General features: G+C 45.3%; 1 protein-coding gene across 1 annotated transcript in view; it reads right to left on the bottom strand.

Annotated features, from left to right (window-relative positions):
- Nucleotides 1-23735, bottom strand: part of LOC139569900 (dedicator of cytokinesis protein 1-like) — a gene marked incomplete at its 3' end in the record, with an annotated part of 159581 nt that extends 135846 nt beyond the window's left edge. Inside the window, exons 1-2 of the mRNA XM_071391225.1 lie at nt 23640-23735; nt 6504-6598 (exon numbers count right to left, since the gene is read on the bottom strand). Coding sequence (XP_071247326.1) covers nt 6504-6598; nt 23640-23723 — 179 coding nt within the window. The remainder of the gene's footprint in view (nt 1-6503; nt 6599-23639) is intronic.
- Nucleotides 23736-25146: the final 1411 nt, after the last annotated feature.

The raw sequence follows: 25146 nt of genomic DNA, 5'->3' as shown, positions 1-25146 counted from the left end.
CAGAGAATGAATAGTTGTGGCACCTTGGATACATAATGAGGGGAAACAACCCAACAAAACACACTGTGGTGGGACGACACACACACACACACACACACAAAGATAACCTAGTGGGATGACTGAAACACACACACACAGACACAAAGATAACCTAGTGGGATGACTGAAACACACACACACAAAGATAACCTAGTGGGATGACTGAAACACACACACACAGACACAAAGATAACCTAGTGGGATGACTGAAACACACACACACAAAGATAACCTAGTGGGATGACTGAAACACACACACAAAGAGAACCTAGTGGGATGACTGAAACACACACACACACACACAAAGATAACCTAGTGGGATGACTGAAACACACACACACAAAGATAACCTAGTGGGATGACTGAAACACACACACAAAGAGAACCTAGTGGGATGACTGAAACACACACACACACACACAAAGATAACCTAGTGGGATGACTGAAACACACACACACAAAGATAACCTAGTGGGATGACTGAAACACACACACAAAGAGAACCTAGTGGGATGACTGAAACACACACACACACACACACACACACACACACTCTGGTGGGAAAACAGACAACAGAAACAAATGGAAAATGTTTGTTAATTTGTCAGCCAACCGACAGGTGCATTATTCAGAAGTAGCTAAAGATGGAAACCCAATGAGTCAGGCAAGAAGTTTATCAGACTGAAACAACAATTTAACAAACTCCAAAGGGCTGACCACCTGCATACAGAACTAAATAAAATACATCTCTGTCACAAAGCAAAGGGCTGACCACCTGCATACAGAACTAAATAAAATACATCTCTGTCACAAAGCAAAGGGCTGACCACCTGCATACAGAACTAAATAAAATACATCTCTGTCACAAAGCAAAGGGCTGACCACCTGCATACAGAACTAAATAAAATACATCTCTGTTACAAAGCAAAGGGCCGACCACCTGCATACAGAACTAAATAAAATACATCTCTGTCACAAAGCAAAGGGCTGACCACCTGCATACAGAACTAAATAAAATACATCTCTGTTACAAAGCAAAGGGCTGACCACCTGCATACAGAACTAAATAAAATACATCTCTGTCACAAAGCAAAGGGCTGACCACCTGCATACAGAACTAAATGAAATACATCTCTGTTACAAAGCAAAGGGCTGACCACCTGCATACAGAACTAAATAAAATACATCTCTGTCACAAAGCAAAGGGCTGACCACCTGCATACAGAACTAAATAAAATACATCTCTGTTACAAAGCAAAGGGCCGACCACCTGCATACAGAACTAAATAAAATACATCTCTGTTACAAAGCAAAGGACTGACCACCTGCATACAGAACTAAATAAAATACATCTCTGTCACAAAGCAAAGGGCCGACCACCTGCATACAGAACTAAATAAAATACATCTCTGTTACAAAGCAAAGGGCCGACCACCTGCATACAGAACTAAATAAAATACATCTCTGTTACAAAGCAAAGGGCTGACCACCTGCATACAGAACTAAATAAAATACATCTCTGTTACAAAGCAAAGGGCTGACCACCTGCATACAGAACTAAATAAAATACATCTCTGTTACAAAGCAAAGGGCTGACCACCTGCATACAGAACTAAATAAAATACATCTCTGTTACAAAGCAAAGGACTGACCACCTGCATACAGAACTAAATGAAATACATCTCTGTTACAAAGCAAAGGGCTGACCACCTGCATACAGAACTAAATACAATACATCTCTGTCACAAAGCAAAGGGCCGACCACCTGCATACAGAACTAAATACAATACATCTCTGTCACAAAGCAAAGGGCTGACCACCTGCATACAGAACTAAATAAAATACATCTCTGTTACAAAGCAAAGGGCCGACCACCTGCATACAGAACTAAATAAAATACATCTCTGTTACAAAGCAAAGGACTGACCACCTGCATACAGAACTAAATAAAATACATCTCTGTCACAAAGCAAAGGGCCGACCACCTGCATACAGAACTAAATAAAATACATCTCTGTTACAAAGCAAAGGGCCGACCACCTGCATACAGAACTAAATAAAATACATCTCTGTTACAAAGCAAAGGGCTGACCACCTGCATACAGAACTAAATAAAATACATCTCTGTTACAAAGCAAAGGGCTGACCACCTGCATACAGAACTAAATAAAATACATCTCTGTTACAAAGCAAAGGGCTGACCACCTGCATACAGAACTAAATAAAATACATCTCTGTTACAAAGCAAAGGACTGACCACCTGCATACAGAACTAAATGAAATACATCTCTGTTACAAAGCAAAGGGCTGACCACCTGCATACAGAACTAAATACAATACATCTCTGTCACAAAGCAAAGGGCTGACCACCTGCATACAGAACTAAATAAAATACATCTCTGTTACAAAGCAAAGGGCTGACCACCTGCATACAGAACTAAATACAATACATCTCTGTTACAAAGCAAAGGGCTGACCACCTGCATACAGAACTAAATAAAATACATCTCTGTCACAAAGCAAAGGGCTGACCACCTGCATACAGAACTAAATAAAATACATCTCTGTTACAAAGCAAAGGGCCGACCACCTGCATACAGAACTAAATAAAATACGTCTGGACTGGTGTTACTACACTGACAAGGCTGTAGGACTGGTGTTACTGCACTGACAAGGCTGTACGACTGGTGCTACTGCACTGACAAGGCAGTAGAACTGGTGCTACTGCACTGACAAGGCAGTAGGACTGGTGCTACTGCACTGACAAGGCAGTAGGACTGGTGCTACTGCACTGACAAGGCAGTAGGACTGGTGCTACTGCACTGACAAGGCAGTAGGACTGGTGTTACTGCACTGACAAGGCTGTAGGACTGGTGCTACTGCACTGACAAGGCTGTAGGACTGGTGTTACTGCACTGACAAGGCTGTAGGACTGGTGCTACTGCACTGACAAGGCAATAGGACTGGTGTTACTGCACTGACAAGGCATTAGGACTGGTGTTACTGCACTGACAAGGCAGTAGGACTGGTGTTACTGCACTGACAAAGCAGTAGGACTGGTGCTACTGCACTGACAAGGCAGTAGGACTGGTGCTACTGCACTGACAAGGCTGCAGGACTGGTGCTACTGCACTGACAAGGCTGCAGGACTGGTGCTACTGCACTAACAAGGCAGTATGACTGGTGTTACTGCACTGACAAGGCAGTAGGACTGGTGCTACTGCACTGACAAGGCAGTATGACTGGTGTTACTGCACTGACAAGGCAGTAGGACTGGTGCTACTGCACTGACAAGGCAGTATGACTGGTGTTACTGCACTGACAAGGCAGTAGGACTGGTATTACTGCACTGACAAGTCTAGTGGTATGTTATGGATCTATAGACAGACTGTAGTCTAGTGGTATGTTATGGATCTATAGACAGACTGTAGTCTAGTGGTATGTTATGGATCTATAGACTGACTGTAGTCTAGTGGTATGTTATGGATCTATAGACAGACTGTAGTCTAGTGGTATGTTATGGATCTATAGACATACTGTAGTCTAGTGGTATGTTATGGATCTATAGACTGACTGTAGTCTAGTGGTATGTTATGGATCTATAGACAGACTGTAGTCTAGTGGTATGTTATGGATCTATAGACAGACTGTAGTCTAGTGGTATGTTATGGATCTATAGACAGACTGTAGTCTAGTGGTATGTTATGGATCTATAGACAGACTGTAGTCTAGTGGTATGTTATGGATCTATAGACAGACTGTAGTCTAGTGGTATGTTATGGATCTATAGACAGACTGTAGTCTAGTGGTATGTTATGGATCTATAGACAGACTGTAGTCTAGTGGTATGTTATGGATCTATAGACAGACTGTAGTCTAGTGGTATGTTATGGATCTATAGACAGACTGTAGTCTAGTGGTATGTTATGGATCTATAGACAGACTGTAGTCTAGTGGTATGTTATGGATCTATATACAGACTGTAGTCTAGTGGTATGTTATGGATCTATAGACAGACTGTAGTCTAGTGGTATGTTATGGATCTATATACAGACTGTAGTCTAGTGGTATGTTATGGATCTATAGACAGACTGTAGTCTAGTGGTATGTTATGGATCTATAGACAGACTGTAGTCTAGTGGTATGTTATGGATCTATAGACATACTGTAGTCTAGTGGTATGTTATGGATCTATAGACATACTGTAGTCTAGTGGTATGGTATGGATCTATAGACAGACTGTAGTCTAGTGGTATGTTATGGATCTATAGACAGACTGTAGTCTAGTGGTATGTTATGGATCTATAGACATACTGTAGTCTAGTGGTATGTTATGGATCTATAGACAGACTGTAGTCTAGTGATATGTTATGTATCTATAGACAGACTGTAGTCTAGTGGTATGTTATGATCTATAGACAGACTGTAGTCTAGTGGTATGTTATGGATCTATAGACATACTGTAGTCTAGCGGTATGTTATGGATCTATAGACAGACTGTAGTCTAGTGGTATGGATATATAGACAGACTGTAGTCTAGTGGTATGTTATGGATCTATAGACTGACTGTAGTCTAGTGGTATGTTATGGATCTATAGACAGACTGTAGTCTAGTGGTATGTTATGATCTATAGACATACTGTAGTCTAGTGGTATGTTATGGATCTATAGACAGACTGTAGTCTAGTGGTATGTTATGGATCTATAGACAGACTGTAGTCTAGTGGTATGTTATGGATCTATAGACATACTGTAGTCTAGTGGTATGTTATGGATCTATAAACAGACTGTAGTCTAGTGGTATGTTATGGATCTATAGACAGACTGTAGTCTAGTGGTATGTTATGGATCTATAGACAGACTGTAGTCTAGTGGTATGTTATGGATCTATAGACAGACTGTAGTCTAGTGGTATGTTATGGATCTATAGACAGACTGTAGTCTAGTGGTATGTTATGGATCTATAGACAGACTGTAGTCTAGTGGTATGTTATGGATCTATAGACAGACTGTAGTCTAGTGGTATGTTATGGATCTATAGACATACTGTAGTCTAGTGGTATGTTATGGATCTATAGACAGACAGTGAAAATACTGTACATACTCGCACATAGGCAAAGTGTGAGTTTATCATGATATATTTTTTTTATTATTGGAAATACGTGAGCATTTTTTGTAAAACATTTGCTAATTCCACAGATGAAAACGTAAAAGTCCTCAAACTGTTTCTTAGTTCTTTCTCTTGTTAGGGTCAGGGTCAGGGTTTCTTAGTTCTTTCTCTTGTTAGGGTCAGGGTCAGGGTTTCTTAGTTCTTTCTCTTGTTAGGGTCAGGGTCAGGGTTTCTTAGTTCTTTCTCTTGTTAGGGTCAGGGTCAGGGTTTCTTAGTTCTTTCTCTTGTTAGGGTCAGGGTCAGGGTTTCTTAGTTCTTTCTCTTGTTAGGGTCAGGGTCAGGGTTTCTTAGTTCTTTCTCTTGTTAGGGTCAGGGTCAGGGTTTCTTAGTTCTTTCTCTTCGATCTGACAACTACATCAAAACAGACTCTCGTCTCAAACAAAACCTTCACCGTGACTCTTCCCTTACAAACCACACTTCACTCCAGTATTGTTTTCTTTACAAGACCCACGTGGGCATGAGTGTTGGTGAAGGGGAGTTAACCACCTAAATAAAATACAACAGTTACAAGCAGCAGCAAAGTGAAGAAGACGAGGACGATCAGAGGAGGACAGTCACGTTGGAGATTAGCCAACTGTTAAAAACCCCAAACAAACCCAGACTCTCATTCATGCTATTGTTTGCCTCATCCGTCCCTCCCTCTTCTGTTTGCCGTGTGGACGCCGAGGCCCGTGTGGACGCCGAGGCCCGTGTGGACGCCGAGGCCCGTGTGGACGGCGAGGCCCGTGTGGACGCCGAGGCCCGTGTGGACGCCGAGGCCCGTGTGGACGCCGAGGCCCGTGTGGACTCTGAGGCCCGTGTGGACGCCGAGGCCCGTGTGGACGCCGAGGCCCGTGTGGACGCCGAGGCCCGTGAGGACGCCGAGGCCCGTGTGGACTCCGAGGCCCGTGAGGACGCCGAGGCCCGTGTGGACCCGAGGCCCGTGTGGACGCCGAGGCCCGTGAGGACGCCGAGGCCCGTGAGGACGCCGAGGCCCGTGTGGACGCCGAGGCCCGTGTGGACTCCGAGGCCCGTGTGGAGGCCGAGGCCCGTGTGGACGCCGAGGCCCGTGTGGACTCCGAGGCCCGTGTGGACTCATGGCAGAGATAAAAATACTTCCCTTCCTCACTCCTGATTCAGACTGCCGTTCCTAGGCAACAACAGCGAAGGGAGGGGATCAAAGCATCGGCACGGCGATGTGTGTGTGTGTGTGTGTGTACGCTCTGTGTGTGTGTGTGTGTACGCTCTGTGTGTGTGTGTGTTTGTACGCTCTGTGTGTGTGTGTACAGCCACCCAGTCCCTGTACGGTACTCACTTATTCTGCATCATGTTCATGATGACCCAGTCGCCAGGGTAGACATTCTTCCCAATGAGGTCCTTGAACATGATAAATGTTTCCATCAGGAAATCCTACGAGAGAGAGAGAGAGAGAGAGAGAGAGAGAGAGAGAGAGAGAGAGAGAGAGGGAGAGGGAGAGGGAGAGGGAGACGGAGACGGAGACGGAGACGGAGACGGAGAGAGAGAGAGAGAGAGAGAGAGAGAGAGAGAGAGAGAGAGAAAGCATTAGCGATGAAGCCTGCTATTCTCAGGCCCGGGAAAAGATCAGAGGAACAATCTGAAATGAACCGTGATGATGGTTAAGGTTATAGACCCAGAGGAAAGGAGAAACAGGGCATCAAATTAGGTTCTGTCAGGTTAGGGTGCTTATAGACCGAGAGGTCTGAGTAGGGGGGAGAGGAAAACTGAAAACTAGCTGTCATTGACAGAGAGGTTTGGAACTCTTTCTTATTGGTCTATTAACTAATGTCACCAGACAGGCCGAAACTCCATCCCACCAAAACAGGCTGTTATTTCAGTCGGTCTTTTCAAACAGCTCACTACACTAAAAGGGCAGTTTCATTATTTCCACAGTAGCATTTCAACCTCATAGTGTGGAAATATATCTAGAGCCTTCAGGAAACTATTCAGACATGTTGACTTTTTCCACATGTTGTTACGTTACAGCCTTATTCTAAAATGGATTATATCGCCCCTCAATCTCAAATCTAATCAAATTGTATTTGTCACATGATCTGGATATAGGTGTAGACCTTACAGTGAAATGCTGACTTACAAGCCCTTAACCAACAATGCGTTAAGAAGTTAAGAAAACTATTTAAAGTGTTAACTAAAAAAACTAGATAACAAAAACAAAAAAAAGAGAAGAAAAAAAAAGTTACAAATAATTTAATAGAATCAGTAAAATAACATTAGCGAGGCTATATACAGTAGTGAGGCTATAACAGTAGAGAGGCTATATACAGTAGAGAGGTTATATACAGTAGAGAGGTTATATACAGTAGAGAGGATATATACAGTAGAGAGGCTATATACAGTAGTGAGGCTATAACAGTAGAGAGGCTATATACAGTAGAGAGGTTATATACAGTAGAGAGGTTATATACAGTAGAGAGGCTATATACAGTAGAGAGGTTATATACAGTAGAGAGGTTATATACAGTAGAGAGGCTATATACAGTAGAGAGGCTATATACAGTAGAGAGGCTATATACAGTAGAGAGGTTATATACAGTAGAGAGGATATATACAGTAGAGAGGCTATATACAGTAGAGAGGCTATATACAGCAGTGAGGCTATATACAGTAGTGAGGCTATATACAGTAGCGAGGCTATATACAGTAGTGAGGCTATATACAGTAGAGGCTATATACAGTAGTGAGGCTATATACAGTAGCGAGGCTATATACAGTAGAGAGGCTATATACAGTAGAGGCTTTATACAGTAGAGGCTATATACAGTAGAGAGGCTATATACAGTAGAGAGGCTCTAACAGTAGAGAGGCTCTATACAGTAGAGAGGCTATATACAGTAGTGAGGCTATATACAGTAGAGAGGCTATATACAGTAGAGAGGCTCTAACAGTAGAGAGGATATATACAGTAGAGAGGCTTTATACAGTAGAGAAGCTATATACAGTAGTGAGGCTATATACAGTAGTGAGGCTATATACAGTAGCGAGGCTATATACAGTAGCAATGCTATATACAGTAGCGAGGCTATATACAGTAGAGGCTATATACAGTAGTGAGGCTATATACAGTAGAGAGGCTATATACAGTAGCGAGGTTATATACAGTAGTGAGGCTTTATACAGTAGTGAGGCTATATACAGTAGAGAGGCTATATACAGTAGAGAGGCTATATACAGTAGAGAGGCTATATACAGTAGAGAGGCTATATACAGTAGAGAGGCTATATACAGTAGAGAGGCTATATACAGTAGAGAGGCTATATACAGTAGAGAGGTTATATACAGTAGAGAGGATATATACAGTAGAGAGGCTATATACAGTAGAGAGGCTATATACAGCAGTGAGGCTATATACAGTAGTGAGGCTATATACAGTAGCGAGGCTATATACAGTAGTGAGGCTATATACAGTAGAGGCTATATACAGTAGTGAGGCTATATACAGTAGCGAGGCTATATACAGTAGAGAGGCTATATACAGTAGAGGCTTTATACAGTAGAGGCTATATACAGTAGAGAGGCTATATACAGTAGAGAGGCTCTAACAGTAGAGAGGCTCTATACAGTAGAGAGGCTATATATAGTAGTGAGGCTATATACAGTAGAGAGGCTATATACAGTAGAGAGGCTCTAACAGTAGAGAGGATATATACAGTAGAGAGGCTTTATACAGTAGAGAAGCTATATACAGTAGTGAGGCTATATACAGTAGTGAGGCTATATACAGTAGCGAGGCTATATACAGTAGCAATGCTATATACAGTAGCGAGGCTATATACAGTAGAGGCTATATACAGTAGTGAGGCTATATACAGTAGAGAGGCTATATACAGTAGCGAGGTTATATACAGTAGAGGGGCTATATACAGTAGAGAGGCTACATACAGTAGTGAGGCTATATACAGTAGTGAGGCTTTATACAGTAGTGAGGCTATATACAGTAGAGAGGCTATATACAGTAGAGAGGCTATATACAGTAGAGAGGCTATATACAGTAGAGAGGCTATATACAGTAGAGAGGCTATATACAGTAGCGAGGCTATATACAGTAGATAGGCTATATACAGTAGTGAGGCTATATACAGTAGAGAGGCTATATACAGTAGAGAGGCTATATACAGTAGAGGGGCTATATACAGTAGAGAGGCTATATACAGTAGAGAGGCTATATACAGTAGATAGGCTATATACAGTAGCGAGGCTATATACAGTAGATAGGCTATATACAGTAGTGAGGCTATATACAGTAGAGAGGCTATATACAGTAGAGAGGCTATATACAGTAGAGAGGCTATATACAGTAGAGGGGCTATATACAGTAGAGAGGCTATATACAGTAGAGAGGCTATATACAGTAGAGAGGCTATATACAGTAGATAGGCTATATACAGTAGCGAGGCTATATACAGTAGATAGGCTATATACAGTAGTGAGGCTATATACAGTATAGAGGCTATAACAGTAGAGGGGCTATATACAGTAGTGGCTATATACAGTAGAGGGGCTATATACAGTAGAGAGGCTATAAAAGTAGCGAGGCTATATACAGTAGAGAGGCTATATACAGTAGAGAGGCTATATACAGTAGAGATGCTATATACAGTAGAGGCTATATACAGTAGAGAGGCTATATACAGTAGAGGCTCTACACAGTAGAGAGGCTATACACAGTAGAGAGGATATATACAGTAGAGGCTATATACAGTAGAGGCTATATACAGTAGAGGGGCTATATACAGTAGAGAGGCTCTATACAGTAGAGTGGCTATATACAGTAGAGAGGCTATATACAGTAGAGAGGCTATATACAGTAGAGAGGCTCTATACAGTAGAGTGGCTATATACAGTAGAGAGGTTATATACAGTAGAGAGGCTATATACAGTAGAGGGGCTATATACAGTAGAGAGGCTATATACAGTAGTGAGGCTATATACAGTAGTGAGGCTATATACAGTAGTGAGGCTATATACAGTAGAGAGGCTATATACAGTAGAGAGGTTATATACAGTAGAGAGGCTATATACAGTAGAGATGATATATACAGTAGAGAGGCTATATACAGTAGAGGCTATACACAGTAGAGAGGCTATACACAGTAGAGAGGCTATATACAGTAGAGAGGCTATATACAGTAGAGAGGCTATATACAGTAGAGAGGCTATATACAGTAGAGGGGCTATATACAGTAGAGAGGCTATATACAGTAGTGAGGCTATATACAGGAGAGAGGCTATATACATTAGAGAGGTTATATACAGTAGAGGGGCTATATACAGTAGAGAGGCTATATACAGTAGCGAGTCTATATACAGTAGCGAGTCTATATACAGTAGCGAGTCTATATACAGTAGAGAGGCTATATACAGTAGAGATGCTATATACAGTAGATGGGCTATATACAGTAGATAGGCTATAACAGTAGAGGCTATATACAGTAGAGGCTGTATACAGTAGAGAGGCTGTATACAGTAGAGAGGCTATATACAGTAGAGAGGCTATATACAGTAGAGAGGCTATATACAGTAGAGAGGCTATATACAGTAGAGAGGCTATATACAGTAGAGAGGCTATATACAGTAGAGATGCTATATACAGTAGAGAGGCTATATACAGTAGTTGTTATCTGTCTGGTACCAGTCGACCCACTTGTGTTATGAGACGTGGCTGGTTCTCTGTCTGGTACCAGTCGACCCAGTAGTGTTATGAGACGTGGCTGGTTCTCTGTCTGGTACCAGTCGACCCAGTAGTGTTATGAGACGTGGCTGGTTCTCTGTCTGGTACCAGTCGACCCAGTAGTGATATAAGATGTGGCTGGTTCTCTGTCTGGTACCAGTCGACCCAGTAGTGATATGAGACGTGGCTGGTTCTCTGTCTGGTACCAGTCGACCCAGTAGTGTTATGAGACGTGGCTGGTTCTCTGTCTGGTACCAGTCGACCCAGTAGTGTTATGAGACGTGGCTGGTTCTCTGTCTGGTACCAGTCGACCCAGTAGTGATATGAGATGTGGCTGGTTCTCTGTCTGGTACCAGTCGACCCAGTAGTGTTATGAGACGTGGCTGGTTCTCTGTCTGGTACCAGTCGACCCAGTAGTGTTATGAGATGTGGCTGGTTCTCTGTCTGGTACCAGTCGACCCAGTAGTGATATGAGATGTGGCTGGTTCTCTGTCTGGTACCAGTCAACCCAGTAGTGTTATGAGATGTGGCTGGTTCTCTGTCTGGTACCAGTCGACCCAGTAGTGTTATGAGACGTGGCTGGTTCTCTGTCTGGTACCAGTCGACCCAGTAGTGTTATGAGATGTGGCTGGTTCTCTGTCTGGTACCAGTCGACCCAGTAGTGATATGAGATGTGGCTGGTTCTCTGTCTGGTACCAGTCGACCCAGTAGTGTTATGAGACGTGGCTGGTTCTCTGCCTGGTACCAGTCGACCCAGTAGTGTTATGAGACGTGGCTGGTTCTCTGTCTGGTACCAGTCGACCCAGTAGTGTTATGAGACGTGGCTGGTTCTCTGTCTGGTACCAGTCGACCCAGTAGTGTTATGAGATGTGGCTGGTTCTCTGTCTGGTACCAGTCGACCCAGTAGTGATATGAGATGTGGCTGGTTCTCTGTCTGGTACCAGTCGACCCAGTAGTGATATGAGACGTGGCTGGTTCTCTGTCTGGTACCAGTCGACCCAGTAGTGTTATGAGATGTGGCTGGTTCTCTGTCTGGTACCAGTCGACCCAGTAGTGATATGAGATGTGGCTGGTTCTCTGTCTGGTACCAGTCGACCCAGTAGTGTTATGAGACGTGGCTGGTTCTCTGTCTGGTACCAGTCGACCCAGTAGTGTTATGAGACGTGGCTGGTTCTCTGTCTGGTACCAGTCGACCCAGTAGTGTTATGAGACGTGGCTGGTTCTCTGCCTGGTACCAGTCGACCCAGTAGTGATATGAGACGTGGCTGGTTCTCTGTCTGGTACCAGTCGACCCAGTAGTGTTATGAGACGTGGCTGGTTCTCTGTCTGGTACCAGTCGACCCAGTAGTGTTATGAGACGTGGCTGGTTCTCTGTCTGGTACCAGTCGACCCAGTAGTGTTATGAGATGTGGCTGGTTCTCTGTCTGGTACCAGTCGACCCAGTAGTGTTATGAGATGTGGCTGGTTCTCTGTCTGGTACCAGTCGACCCAGTAGTGTTATGAGACGTGGCTGGTTCTCTGTCTGGTACCAGTCGACCCAGTAGTGTTATGAGACGTGGCTGGTTCTCTGTCTGGTACCAGTTGACCCAGTAGTGTTATGAGATGTGGCTGGTTCTCTGTCTGGTACCAGTCGACCCAGTAGTGTTATGAGACGTGGCTGGTTCTCTGTCTGGTACCAGTCGACCCAGTAGTGTTATGAGATGTGGCTGGTTCTCTGTCTGGTACCAGTCGACCCAGTAGTGTTATGAGACGTGGCTGGTTCTCTGTCTGGTACCAGTCGTCCCAGTAGTGATATGAGACGTGGCTGGTTCTCTGTCTGGTACCAATCGACCCAGTAGTATTATGAGACGTGGCTGTGGTCCAAGCCACCTTCACTCACTATAAATCTCAGAGAAAGGCCTGTCTTAATCACAGTGATTTCTTGCCATACCAGGGACTGAAGCAGAGTCCCGGAGACAGGGACTGAAGCAGAGTCCCGAGACAGGGACTGAAGCAGAGTCCTGGAGACAGGGACTGAAGCAGAGTCCTGGAGACAGGGACTGAAGCAGAGTCCTGGAGACAGGGACTGAAGCAGAGTCCTGGAGACAGGGACTGAAGCAGAGTCCTGGAGACAGGGACTGAAGCAGAGTCCTGGAGACAGGGACTGAAGCAGAGTCCCGGAGACAGGGACTGAAGCAGAGTCCCGGAGACAGGGACTGAAGCAGAGTCCAGGAGACAGGGACTGAAGCAGAGTCCTGGAGACAGGGACTGAAGCAGAGTCCCGGAGACAAGCACTGTATATTTGGTCACATATTGTTACGGGAGCGACGTAGGAGATGGGAAGCAGGTACGGGAAAGGTTTATTAGCTGACGGACATGAAACGGAACAGGAACATCGTCTGGACAGGAACACATTACACAATACGGAACAACGCAGAACACAGGGAACACAACTAAGGAAACAGGAAACAGGAAACTGATAAACAGGGAGTAATCAACAAAGTGAAGGAGTCCAGGTGAGTCCCAACGAGCGCAGCTGCATGTAATGTTGGTAACAGGAGTGTATGATGGGTAGCCTGGCGCCCTCGACCGCCAGGGAGGAGGAGGAGGCACGACAATATTTACTGATGAACAACACCCAGGCAAAGATATTGTTTCTAAAACAATAAAACATGACGGGAAATAAACTCAGGATGACTTCAATCACATGAGCTGAACACTGTAGACTGAACTAGGTAACACTGTAGACTGAACTAGGTAACACTGTAGACTGAACTAGGTAACACTGTAGACTGAACTAGGTAACACTGTAGACTGAACTAGGTAACACTGTAGACTGAACTAGGTAACACTGTAGACTGAACTAGGTAACACCGTAGACTGAACTAGGTAACACCGTAGACTGCACTAGGTTACACTGTAGACTGAACTAGGTAACACTGTAGACTGAACTAGGTAACACTGTAGACTGAACTAGGTAACACCGTAGACTGAACTAGGTAACACCGTAGACTGCACTAGGTTACACTGTAGACTGAACTAGGTAACACTGTAGACTGAACTAGGTAACACCGTAGACTGAACTAGGTAACACCGTAGACTGAACTAGGTAACACCGTAGACTGAACTAGGTAACACCGTAGACTGCACTAGGTTACACCGTAGACTGAACTAGGTAACACTGTAGACTGAACTAGGTAACACTGTAGACTGAACTAGGTAACACTGTAGACTGAACTAGGTAACACTGTAGACTGAACTAGGTAACACTGTAGACTGCACTAGGTAACACTGTAGACTGAACTAGGTTACACTGTAGACTGAACTAGGTAACACTGTAGACTGAACTAGGTAACACCGTAGACTGAACTAGGTAACACTGTAGACTGCACTAGGTTACACTGTAGACTGAACTAGGTAACACTGTAGACTGCACTAGGTTACACTGTAGACTGAACTAGGTAACACTGTAGACTGCACTAGGTTACACTGTAGACTGAACTAGGTAACACTGTAGACCGAACTAGGTAACACTGTAGACTGAACTAGGTAACACTGTAGACTGAACTAGGTAACACCGTAGACTGAACTAGGTAACACTGTAGACTGAACTAGGTAACACCGTAGACTGAACTAGGTAACACCGTAGACTGAACTAGGTAACACTGTAGACTGAACTAGGTTACACCGTAGACTGAACTAGGTAACACTGTAGACTGAACTAGGTAACACTGTAGACTGAACTAGGTAACACTGTAGACTGCACTAGGTTACACTGTAGACTGAACTAGGTTACACTGTAGACTGCACTAGGTTACACTGTAGACTGCACTAGGTTACACTGTAGACTGAACTAGGTAACACTGTAGACTGAACTAGGTAACACTGTAGACCGAACTAGGTAACACTGTAGACTGAACTAGGTAACACTGTAGACTGAACTAGGTAACACCGTAGACTGAACTAGGTAACACTGTAGACTGAACTAGGTAACACTGTAGACTGAACTAGGTAACACTGTAGACTGAACTAGGTAACACCGTAGACTGAACTAGGTAACACTGTAGACTGAACTAGGTAACACTGTAGACTGAACTAGGTAACACTGTAGACTGAACTAGGTAACACTGTAGACTGAACTAGGTAACACTGTAGACTGAACTAGGTAACCCTGTAGACTGAACTAGGTAACACTGTAGACTGAACTAGGTAACCCTGTAGACTGAACTAGGTAACACCGTAGACTGAACTAGGTAACACCGTAGACTGAACTAGGTAACACTGTAGACTGAACTAGGTAACCCTGTAGACTGAACTAGGTAACGCTGTAGACTGAACTAGGTAACACTGTAGACTGAACTAGGTAACACTGTAGACTGAACTAGGTAACACTGTAGACTGAACTAGGTAACACTGTAGACTGAACTAGGTAACCCTGTAGACTGAACTAGGTAACACTGTAGACTGAACTAGGTAACACTGTAGACTGAACTAGGTAACACTGTAGACTGAACTAGGTAACACCGTAGACTGAACTAGGTAACACCGTAGACTGAACTAGGTAACACCGTAGACTGAACTAGGTAACACTGTAGACTGAACTAGGTAACACTGTAGACTGCACTAGGTAACACTGTAGACTGAACTAGGTAACACTGTAGACTGAACTAGGTAACGCTGTAGACTGAACTAGGTAACACTGTAGACTGAACTAGGTAACACTGTAGACTGAACTAGGTTTAATGGTAAATAACATGGTTGAACACTGTAGACCGTACTAGGTATCACTGTAGACCGAACTAGGTAACACTGTAGACTGCACTAGGTAACACTGTAGACTGAACTAGGTAACACTGTAGACTGAACTAGGTAACACTGTAGACTGAACTAGGTAACACTGTAGACTGAACTAGGTAACACTGTAGACTGAACTAGGTAACACTGTAGACTGAACTAGGTAACACCGTAGACTGAACTAGGTAACACCGTAGACTGAACTAGGTAACACTGTAGACTGAACTAGGTAACACTGTAGACTGAACTAGGTAACACCGTAGACTGAACTAGGTAACACCGTAGACTGAACTAGGTAACACTGTAGACTGAACTAGGTAACACTGTAGACTGAACTAGGTAACACTGTAGACTGCACTAGGTAACACTGTAGACTGAACTAGGTAACACTGTAGACTGAACTAGGTAACGCTGTAGACTGAACTAGGTAACACTGTAGACTGAACTAGGTAACACTGTAGACTGAACTAGGTGTAATGGTAAATAACATGGTTGAACACTGTAGACCGTACTAGGTATCACTGTAGACCGAACTAGGTAACACTGTAGACTGCACTAGGTAACACTGTAGACTGAACTAGGTAACACTGTAGACTGAACTAGGTAACACTGTAGACTGAACTAGGTAACACTGTAGACTGAACTAGGTAACACTGTAGACTGAACTAGGTAACGCTGTAGACTGAACTAGGTAACACTGTAGACTGAACTAGGTAACACTGTAGACTGAACTAGGTAACACTGTAGACTGAACTAGGTAACACTGTAGACTGCACTAGGTAACACTGTAGACTGAACTAGGTAACACTGTAGACTGAACTAGGTAACACTGTAGACTGAACTAGGTAACACTGTAGACTGAACTAGGTAACACTGTAGACTGAACTAGGTAACACTGTAGACTGAACTAGGTAACACTGTAGACTGAACTAGGTAACGCTGTAGACTGAACTAGGTAACGCTGTAGACTGAACTAGGTAACACTGTAGACTGAACTAGGTAACACTGTAGACTGAACTAGGTAACGCTGTAGACTGAACTAGGTAACGCTGTAGACTGAACTAGGTAACACTGTAGACTGAACTAGGAAACACTGTAGACTGAACTAGGTGTAATGGTAAATAACATGGTTGAACACTGTAGACCGTACTAGGTATCACTGTAGACCGAACTAGGTAACACTGTAGACTGCACTAGGTAACACTGTAGACTGAACTAGGTAACGCTGTAGACTGAACTAGGTAACGCTGTAGACTGAACTAGGTAACGCTGTAGACTGAACTAGGTAACGCTGTAGACTGAACTAGGTAACACTGTAGACTGAACTAGGTAACACTGTAGACTGAACTAGGTAACACTGTAGACTGAACTAGGTAACACTGTAGACTGAACTAGGTAACACTGTAGACTGAACTAGGTAACACTGTAGACTGCACTAGGTAACACTGTAGACTGCACTAGGTAACGCTGTAGACTGAACTAGGTAACGCTGTAGACTGAACTAGGTAACACTGTAGACTGAACTAGGTAACACTGTAGACTGAACTAGGTAACACTGTAGACTGAACTAGGTAACACTGTAGACTGCACTAGGTAACCCTGTAGACTGAACTAGGTAACCCTGTAGACTGAACTAGGTAACACTGTAGACTGAACTAGGTAACACTGTAGACTGAACTAAGTAACACTGTAGACTGAACTAGGTAACACTGTAGACTGAACTAGGTAACACTGTAGACTGAACTAGGTAACACTGTAGACTGAACTAGGTAACACTGTAGACTGAACTAGGTAACACTGTAGACTGAACTAGGTAACACCGTAGACTGAACTAGGTAACACCGTAGACTGAACTAGGTAACACTGTAGACTGAACTAGGTAACACTGTAGACTGAACTAGGTAACACCGTAGACTGAACTAGGTAACACCGTAGACTGAACTAGGTAACACCGTAGACTGAACTAGGTAACACCGTAGACTGAACTAGGTAACACTGTAGACTGAACTAGGTAACACTGTAGACTGAACTAGGTAACACTGTAGACTGAACTAGGTAACACCGTAGACTGAACTAGGTAACACTGTAGACTGAACTAGGTAACACTGTAGACTGAACTAGGTAACACCGTAGACTGAACTAGGTAACACTGTAGACTGAACTAGGTAACACTGTAGACTGAACTAGGTAACACTGTAGACTGAACTAGGTAACACTGTAGACTGAACTAGGTAACACTGTAGACTGAACTAGGTAACACTGTAGACTGAACTAGGTAACACTGTAGACTGCACTAGGTAACACTGTAGACTGAACTAGGTAACACTGTAGACTGAACTAGGTAACGCTGTAGACTGAACTAGGTAACACTGTAGACTGAACTAGGTAACACTGTAGACTGAACTAGGTGTAATGGTAAATAACATGGTTGAACACTGTAGACCGTACTAGGTATCACTGTAGACCGAACTAGGTAACACTGTAGACTGCACTAGGTAACACTGTAGACTGAACTAGGTAACACTGTAGACTGAACTAGGTAACACTGTAGACTGAACTAGGTAACGCTGTAGACTGAACTAGGTAACGCTGTAGACTGAACTAGGTAACGCTGTAGACTGAACTAGGTAACACTGTAGACTGAACTAGGTAACACTGTAGACTGAACTAGGTAACACTGTAGACTGAACTAGGTAACACTGTAGACTGAACTAGGTAACACTGTAGACTGAACTAGGTAACACTGTAGACTGAACTAGGTAACACTGTAGACTGAACTAGGTAACACTGTAGACTGCACTAGGTAACACTGTAGACTGCACTAGGTAACACTGTAGACTGAACTAGGTAACACTGTAGACTGAACTAGGTAACACTGTAGACTGAACTAGGTAACACTGTAGACTGAACTAAGTAACACTGTAGACTGAACTAGGTAACACTGTAGACTGAACTAGGTAACACTGTAGACTGAACTAGGTAACACTGTAGACTGAACTAAGTAACACTGTATACTGAACTAGGTAACACTGTAGACTGAACTAGGTAACACTGTAGACTGAACTAGGTAACGCTGTAGACTGAACTAGGTAACACTGTAGACTGAACTAGGTAACACTGTAGACTGAACTAGGTAACACTGTAGACTGAACTAGGTAACACTGTAGACTGAACTAGGTAACACTGTAGACTGAACTAGGTAACGCTGTAGACTGAACTAGGTAACACTGTAGACTGAACTAGGTAACACTGTAGACTGAACTAGGTAACACTGTAGACTGAACTAGGTAACACTGTAGACTGAACTAGGTAACACTGTAGACTGAACTAGGTAACACTGTAGACTGAACTAGGTTACACTGTAGACTGAACTAGGTGTCATGGTAAATAACATGGTTAATCTAGCATACTGCATTAAGGTCATCTAGCTGGTTACTTCTCTCTCTGAAGAGACCAGTAGCCGTGGAAACTAGATAAATACTTCATCCAGGACCAGTATTACTCATAACGGAAAATCCATAACAAATCAGATGCATCCATCAGGGAGAGAGTTTGTTCCTCATGAAGACCTGGGATGAGTCCCTCAGGGAGAGAGTTTGTTCCTCGTGAAGACCTGGGATGAGTCCCTCAGGGAGAGAGTTTGTTCCTCGTGAAGACCTGGGATGAGTCCCTCAGGGAGAGAGTTTGTTCCTCGTGAAGACCTGGGATGAGTCCCTCAGGGAGAGAGTTTGTTCCTGATGAAGACCTGGGATGAGTCCCTCAGGGTGAGAGTTTGTTCCTCATGAAGACCTGGGATGAGTCCCTCAGGGAGAGAGTTTGTTCCCAATGAAGACCTGGGATGAGTCCCTCAGGGAGAGAGTTTGTTCCTGATGAAGACCTGGGATGAGTCCCTCAGGGAGAGAGTTTGTTCCCAATGAAGACCTGGGATGAGTCCCTCAGGGAGAAAGTTTGTTCCTGATGAAGACCTGGGATGAGTCCCTCAGGGAGAGAGTTTGTTCCCAATGAAGACCTGGGATGAGTCCCTCAGGGAGAGAGTTTGTTCCTCATGAAGACCTGGGATGAGCTCCTCAGGGAGAGAGTTTGTTCCTGATGAAGACCTGGGATGAGTTCCTCAGGGAGAGAGTTTGTTCCTGATGAAGACCTGGGATGAGTCCCTCAGGGTGAGAGTTTGTTCCTGATGAAGACCTGGGATGAGTCCCTCAGGGAGAGAGTTTGTTCCTCATGAAGACCTGGGATGAGTCCCTCAGGGAGAGAGTTTGTTCCTGATGAAGACCTGGGATGAGTCCCTCAGGGAGAGAGTTTGTTCCTCATGAAGACCTGGGATGAGTCCCTCAGGGAGAGAGATTGTTCCTCATGAAGACCTGGGATGAGTTCCTCAGGGAGAGAGTTTGTTCCTCATGAAGACCTGGGATGAGTCCCTCAGGGAGAGAGTTTGTTCCTCATGAAGACCTGGGATGAGTCCCTCAAGGAGAGAGTTTGTTCCTGATGAAGACCTGGGATGAGTCCCTCAGGGAGAGAGTTTGTTCCCAATGAAGACCTGGGATGAGTCCCTCAGGGAGAGAGTTTGTTCCTCATGAAGACCTGGGATGAGTCCATCAGGGAGAGCGTTTGTTCCTGATGAAGACCTGGAATGAGTCCATCAGGGAGAGAGTTTGTTCCTCATGAAGACCTGGGATGAGTCCCTCAGGGAGAGAGTTTGTTCCTCATGAAGACCTGGGATGAGTCCATCAGGGAGAGAGTTTGTTCCCAATGAAAACCTGGGATGAGTCCCTCAGGGAGAGAGTTTGTTCCTGATGAAGACCTGGGATGAGTCCCTCAGGGAGAGAGTTTGTTCCTCATGAAGATGATATGGGATGTGTCCAAAATGGCTATACTATATACACTATACCTCTAACCACTACCTGCCTCTAACCGCTAGGCTACCTGCCTCTAACCGCTAGGCTACATGCCTCTAACCACTAGGCTACCTGCCTCTAACCACTACCTGCCTCTAACCGCTAGGCTACATGCCTCTAACCGCTAGGCTACATGCCTCTAACCACTAGTCTACCTGCCTCTAACCACTAGGCTACCTGCCTCTAACCACTACCTGCCTCTAACCGCTAGGCTACCTGCCTCTAACCACTAGGCTACATGCCTCTAACCACTAGGCTACCTGCCTCTAACCACTACCTGCCTCTAACCGCTAGGCTACCTGCCTCTAACCACTAGGCTACATGCCTCTAACCACTAGGCTACCTGCCTCTAACCACTAGGCTACCTGCCTCTAACCACTAGGCTACCTGCCTCTAACCACTAGGCTACCTGCCTCTAACCACTAGGCTACCTGTCTCTAACCACTAGGCTACCTGCCTCTAACCACTAGGCTACCTGCCTCTAACCACTAGTCTACCTGCCTCTAACCACTAGTCTACCTGCCTCTAACCACTAGTTTACCTGCCTCTAAGCACTAGGATACCTGCCTCCAACCACTAGGCTACCTGCCTCTAACCACTAGGCTACATGCCTCTAACCACTAGGCTACCTGCCTCTAACCACTAGGCTACATGCCTCTAACCACTAGGCTACCTGCCTCTAACCACTAGGCTACCTGCCTCTAACCACTAGGCTACCTGCCTCTAACCACTAGGCTACCTGCCTCTAACCACTAGGCTACCTGCCTCTAACCACTAGGCTACCTGCCTCTAACCACTAGGCTACCTGCCTCTAACCACTAGTCTACCTGCCTCTAACCACTAGTCTACCTGCCTCTAACCACTAGGATACCTGCCTCTAACCACTAGGCTACCTGCCTCTAACCACTAGGCTACCTGCCTCTAACCACTAGGCTACCTGCCTCTAACCACTAGGCTACCTGCCTCTAACCACTAGGCTACCTGCCTCTAACCACTAGGCTACCTGTCTCTAACCACTAGGCTACCTGCCTCTAACCACTAGGCTACCTGCCTCTAACCACTAGGCTACCTGCCTCTAACCACTAGTCTACCTGCCTCTAACCACTAGGCTACCTGCTCTAACCACTAGGCTATCTAACCACTAGGCTACCTGCCTCCCCCTCTAACCACTAGGCTACCTACCTCTAACCACTAGGCTACCTGCTCTAACCACTAGGCTACCTGCTCTAACCACTAGGCTACCTGCTCTAACCACTAGGCTACCTAACCACTAGGCTACCTGCCTCCCCCTCTAACCACTAGGCTACCTACCTCTAACCACTAGGCTACCTGCCTCTAACCACTAGTCTACCTGCCTCTAACCACTAGTCTACCTGCCTCTAACCACTAGTCTACCTGCCTCTAACCACTAGTCTACCTGCCTCTAACCACTAGGATACCTGCCTCTAACCACTAGGATACCTGCCTCTAACCACTAGGATACCTGCCTCTAACCACTAGGCTACCTGCCTCTAACCACTAGGCTACCTGCCTCTAACCACTAGGCTACCTGCCTCTAACCACTAGGCTACCTGCCTCTAACCACCAGGCTACCTGCCTCTAACCACTAGGCTACCTGCTCTAACCACTAGGCTACCTAACCACTAGGCTACCTGCCTCCCCCTCTAACCACTAGGCTACCTACCTCTAACCACTAGGCTACCTGCTCTAACCACTAGGCTACCTAACCACTAGGCTACCTGCCTCCCCCTCTAACCACTAGGCTACCTGCCTCTAACCACTAGGCTACCTGCCTCTAACCACTAGGCTACCTGCCGCTAACCACTAGGCTACCTGCCTCTAACCACTAGGCTACCTTCAGTACTTGTTGTATATGTATCATATCATCATATCATCCTGGGGGCCATTTACACGGCAGCTCACAAGGAAATGTTCCACGCCTGAATCTGATTGGAGGATCCCCAATATATCAAATTCCCCCATCAGGAAATGGGGATGGGCATCCGTATCTGCATAACGATGATGGACCAATCAAATTAAAGTGTGATATTCTGGTATCCCCACTATAATAATGTAGACTGAACAGGTGTGATACATGACATAACAACATCACATTAAAGTGTGATATTCTGGTCTCCCCACTATAATAATGGAGACTGAACAGGTGTGATACATGACATAACAACATCACATTAAAGTGTGATATTCTGGTCTCCCCACTATAATAATGGAGACTGAACAGGTGTGATACATGACATAACAACATCACATTAAAGTGTGATATTCTGGTCTCCCCACTATAATAATGGAGACTGAACAGGTGTGATACATGACATAACAACATCACATTAAAGTGTGATATTCTGGTCTCCCCACTATAATAATGGAGACTGAACAGGTGTGATACATGACATAACAACATCACATTAAAGTGTGATATTCTGGTCTCCCCACTATAATAATGGAGACTGAACAGGTGTGATACATGACATAACAACATCACATTAAAGTGTGATATTCTGGTCTCCCCACTATAATAATGGAGACTGAACAGGTGTGATACATGACATAACAACATCACATTAAAGTGTGATATTCTGGTATCCCCACTATAATAATGGAGACTGAACAGGTGTGATACATGACATAACAACATCACATTAAAGTGTGATATTCTGGTATCCCCACTATAATAATGGAGACTGAACAGGTGTGATACATGACATAACAACATCACATTAAAGTGTGATATTCTGGTATCCCCACTATAATAATGGAGACTGAACAGGTGTGATACATGATTCAGATCCAGCAGGATTGTGATAGAACAGTGATGACAGGAGGTGTTGACAAATACAACAGGCTGAATGAGCTTCTTGAATTGGCCTGGACCGGCAGACAGGCCATAGAACCAGCCTAGATTCACATGGACTTTTACAAGGGGATGGTCGTTCTATAGCTTATATTTCTATAATAGAGAGGGTAGCTTCACCACAAACGATAACCATAACGAAACAGTGCAGTCTGATTGGGCTAATGGACGAGGTATAGTGAGGAAGCGAGGCGTTGAACTCACCACCACGTCGGTCCTCATCTTGCCGAAGGTGTTGATCAGGTGAGTGTAGTGGTAGTCCTCCATCTGTCTCAGAGTAGCAGTCATACTGGCCACGAAGCTGCCCTGTACAGAGAGAGAGGGGGGAGAGGGGGAGGGGGGGGAGAGAGAGAGGGAGAGGAGAGATGGAGAGATGGAGAGAGAGGGAGACAGAGAGAGATGGGGAGGGGGAGAGGGGGAGGGAGGGGGAGGGGGAGAGAGAGAGAGAGAGAGAGAGGGAGACAGAGAGAGATGGGGAGGGGGAGAGAGGGAGGGAGGGGGAGAGAGAGAGAGAGAGAGAGGGAGACAGAGAGAGATGGGGAGGGGGAGAGAGAGAGAGGGGGAGGGGGAGGGAGAGAGATAGAGAGGGGGAGGGGGAGGGAGGGGGAAGGGGAGAGAGAGATGGAGAGAGAGAGAGGGAGAGGGGGAGGGAGGGGGAGGGGGAGAGAGAGAGAGAGGGAGACAGAGATAGATGGGGAGGGGGAGAGAGATGGAGAGAGGGGAAGGGGGAGAGAGAGAGGGGGGGAGGGAGAGAGAGAGAGGGGGGAGGGAGAGAGAGAGAGAGAGGGGGAGGGAGAGAGAGAGGGGGAGGGAGAGAGAGAGAGAGAGATAGGAGAGAAAGAGGGGGAGGGAGAGAGAGAGGTAGAGGAAAACATTCAATACACAATACAAAACACATAGTTCATACTGTAATTGGTGTCCAGTAAAAGCAATGGCTCAATGATTGTTGTTTGAGAAGCAGAAGGAGCAGATGGAGAGGAGGAAAATGAGCTCAATTATCAAGTCAGAGTCGAAGCTGGGCTAGCTAATAACCCTGTTGAGCTGAGACTGGGAGGCAGGCCTGGAATGGGTCCTACAGCTAGGCTGGGCTAGCTAATAACCCTGTTGAGCTGAGACTGGGAGGCAGGCCTGGAATGGGTCCTACAGCTAGGCTGGGCTAGCTAATAACCCTGTTGAGCTGAGACTGGGAGGCAGGCCTGGAATGGGTCCTACAGCTAGGCTGGGCTAGCTAATAACCCTGTTGAGCTGAGACTGGGAGGCAGGCCTGGAATGGGTCCTACAGCGAGGCTGAGACTGGGAGGCAGGCCTGGAATGGGTCCTACAGCTAGGCTGGGCTAGCTAATAACCCTGTTGAGCTGAGACTGGGAGGCAGGCCTGGAATGGGTCCTACAGCTAGGCTGGGCTAGCTAATAACCCTGTTGAGCTGAGACTGGGAGGCAGGCCTGGAATGGGTCCTACAGCGAGGCTGAGACTGGGAGGCAGGCCTGGAATGGGTCCTACAGCGAGGCTGGGCTAGCTAATAACCCTGTTGAGCTGAGACTGGGAGGCAGGCCTGGAATGGGTCCTACAGCGAGGCTGAGACTGGGAGGCAGGCCTGGAATGGGTCCTACAGCGAGGCTGGGCTAGCTAATAACCCTGTTGAGCTGAGACTGGGAGGCAGGCCTGGAATGGGTCCTACAGCGAGGCTGAGACTGGGAGGCAGGCCTGGAAT

Source organism: Salvelinus alpinus, chromosome 3, assembly GCF_045679555.1.
Source record: "Salvelinus alpinus chromosome 3, SLU_Salpinus.1, whole genome shotgun sequence".
Classification (NCBI taxonomy): domain Eukaryota; kingdom Metazoa; phylum Chordata; class Actinopteri; order Salmoniformes; family Salmonidae; genus Salvelinus; species Salvelinus alpinus.
Note: the sequence above shows the minus strand (reverse complement) of the source record. Positions and strands in the feature narration are given on the sequence as shown.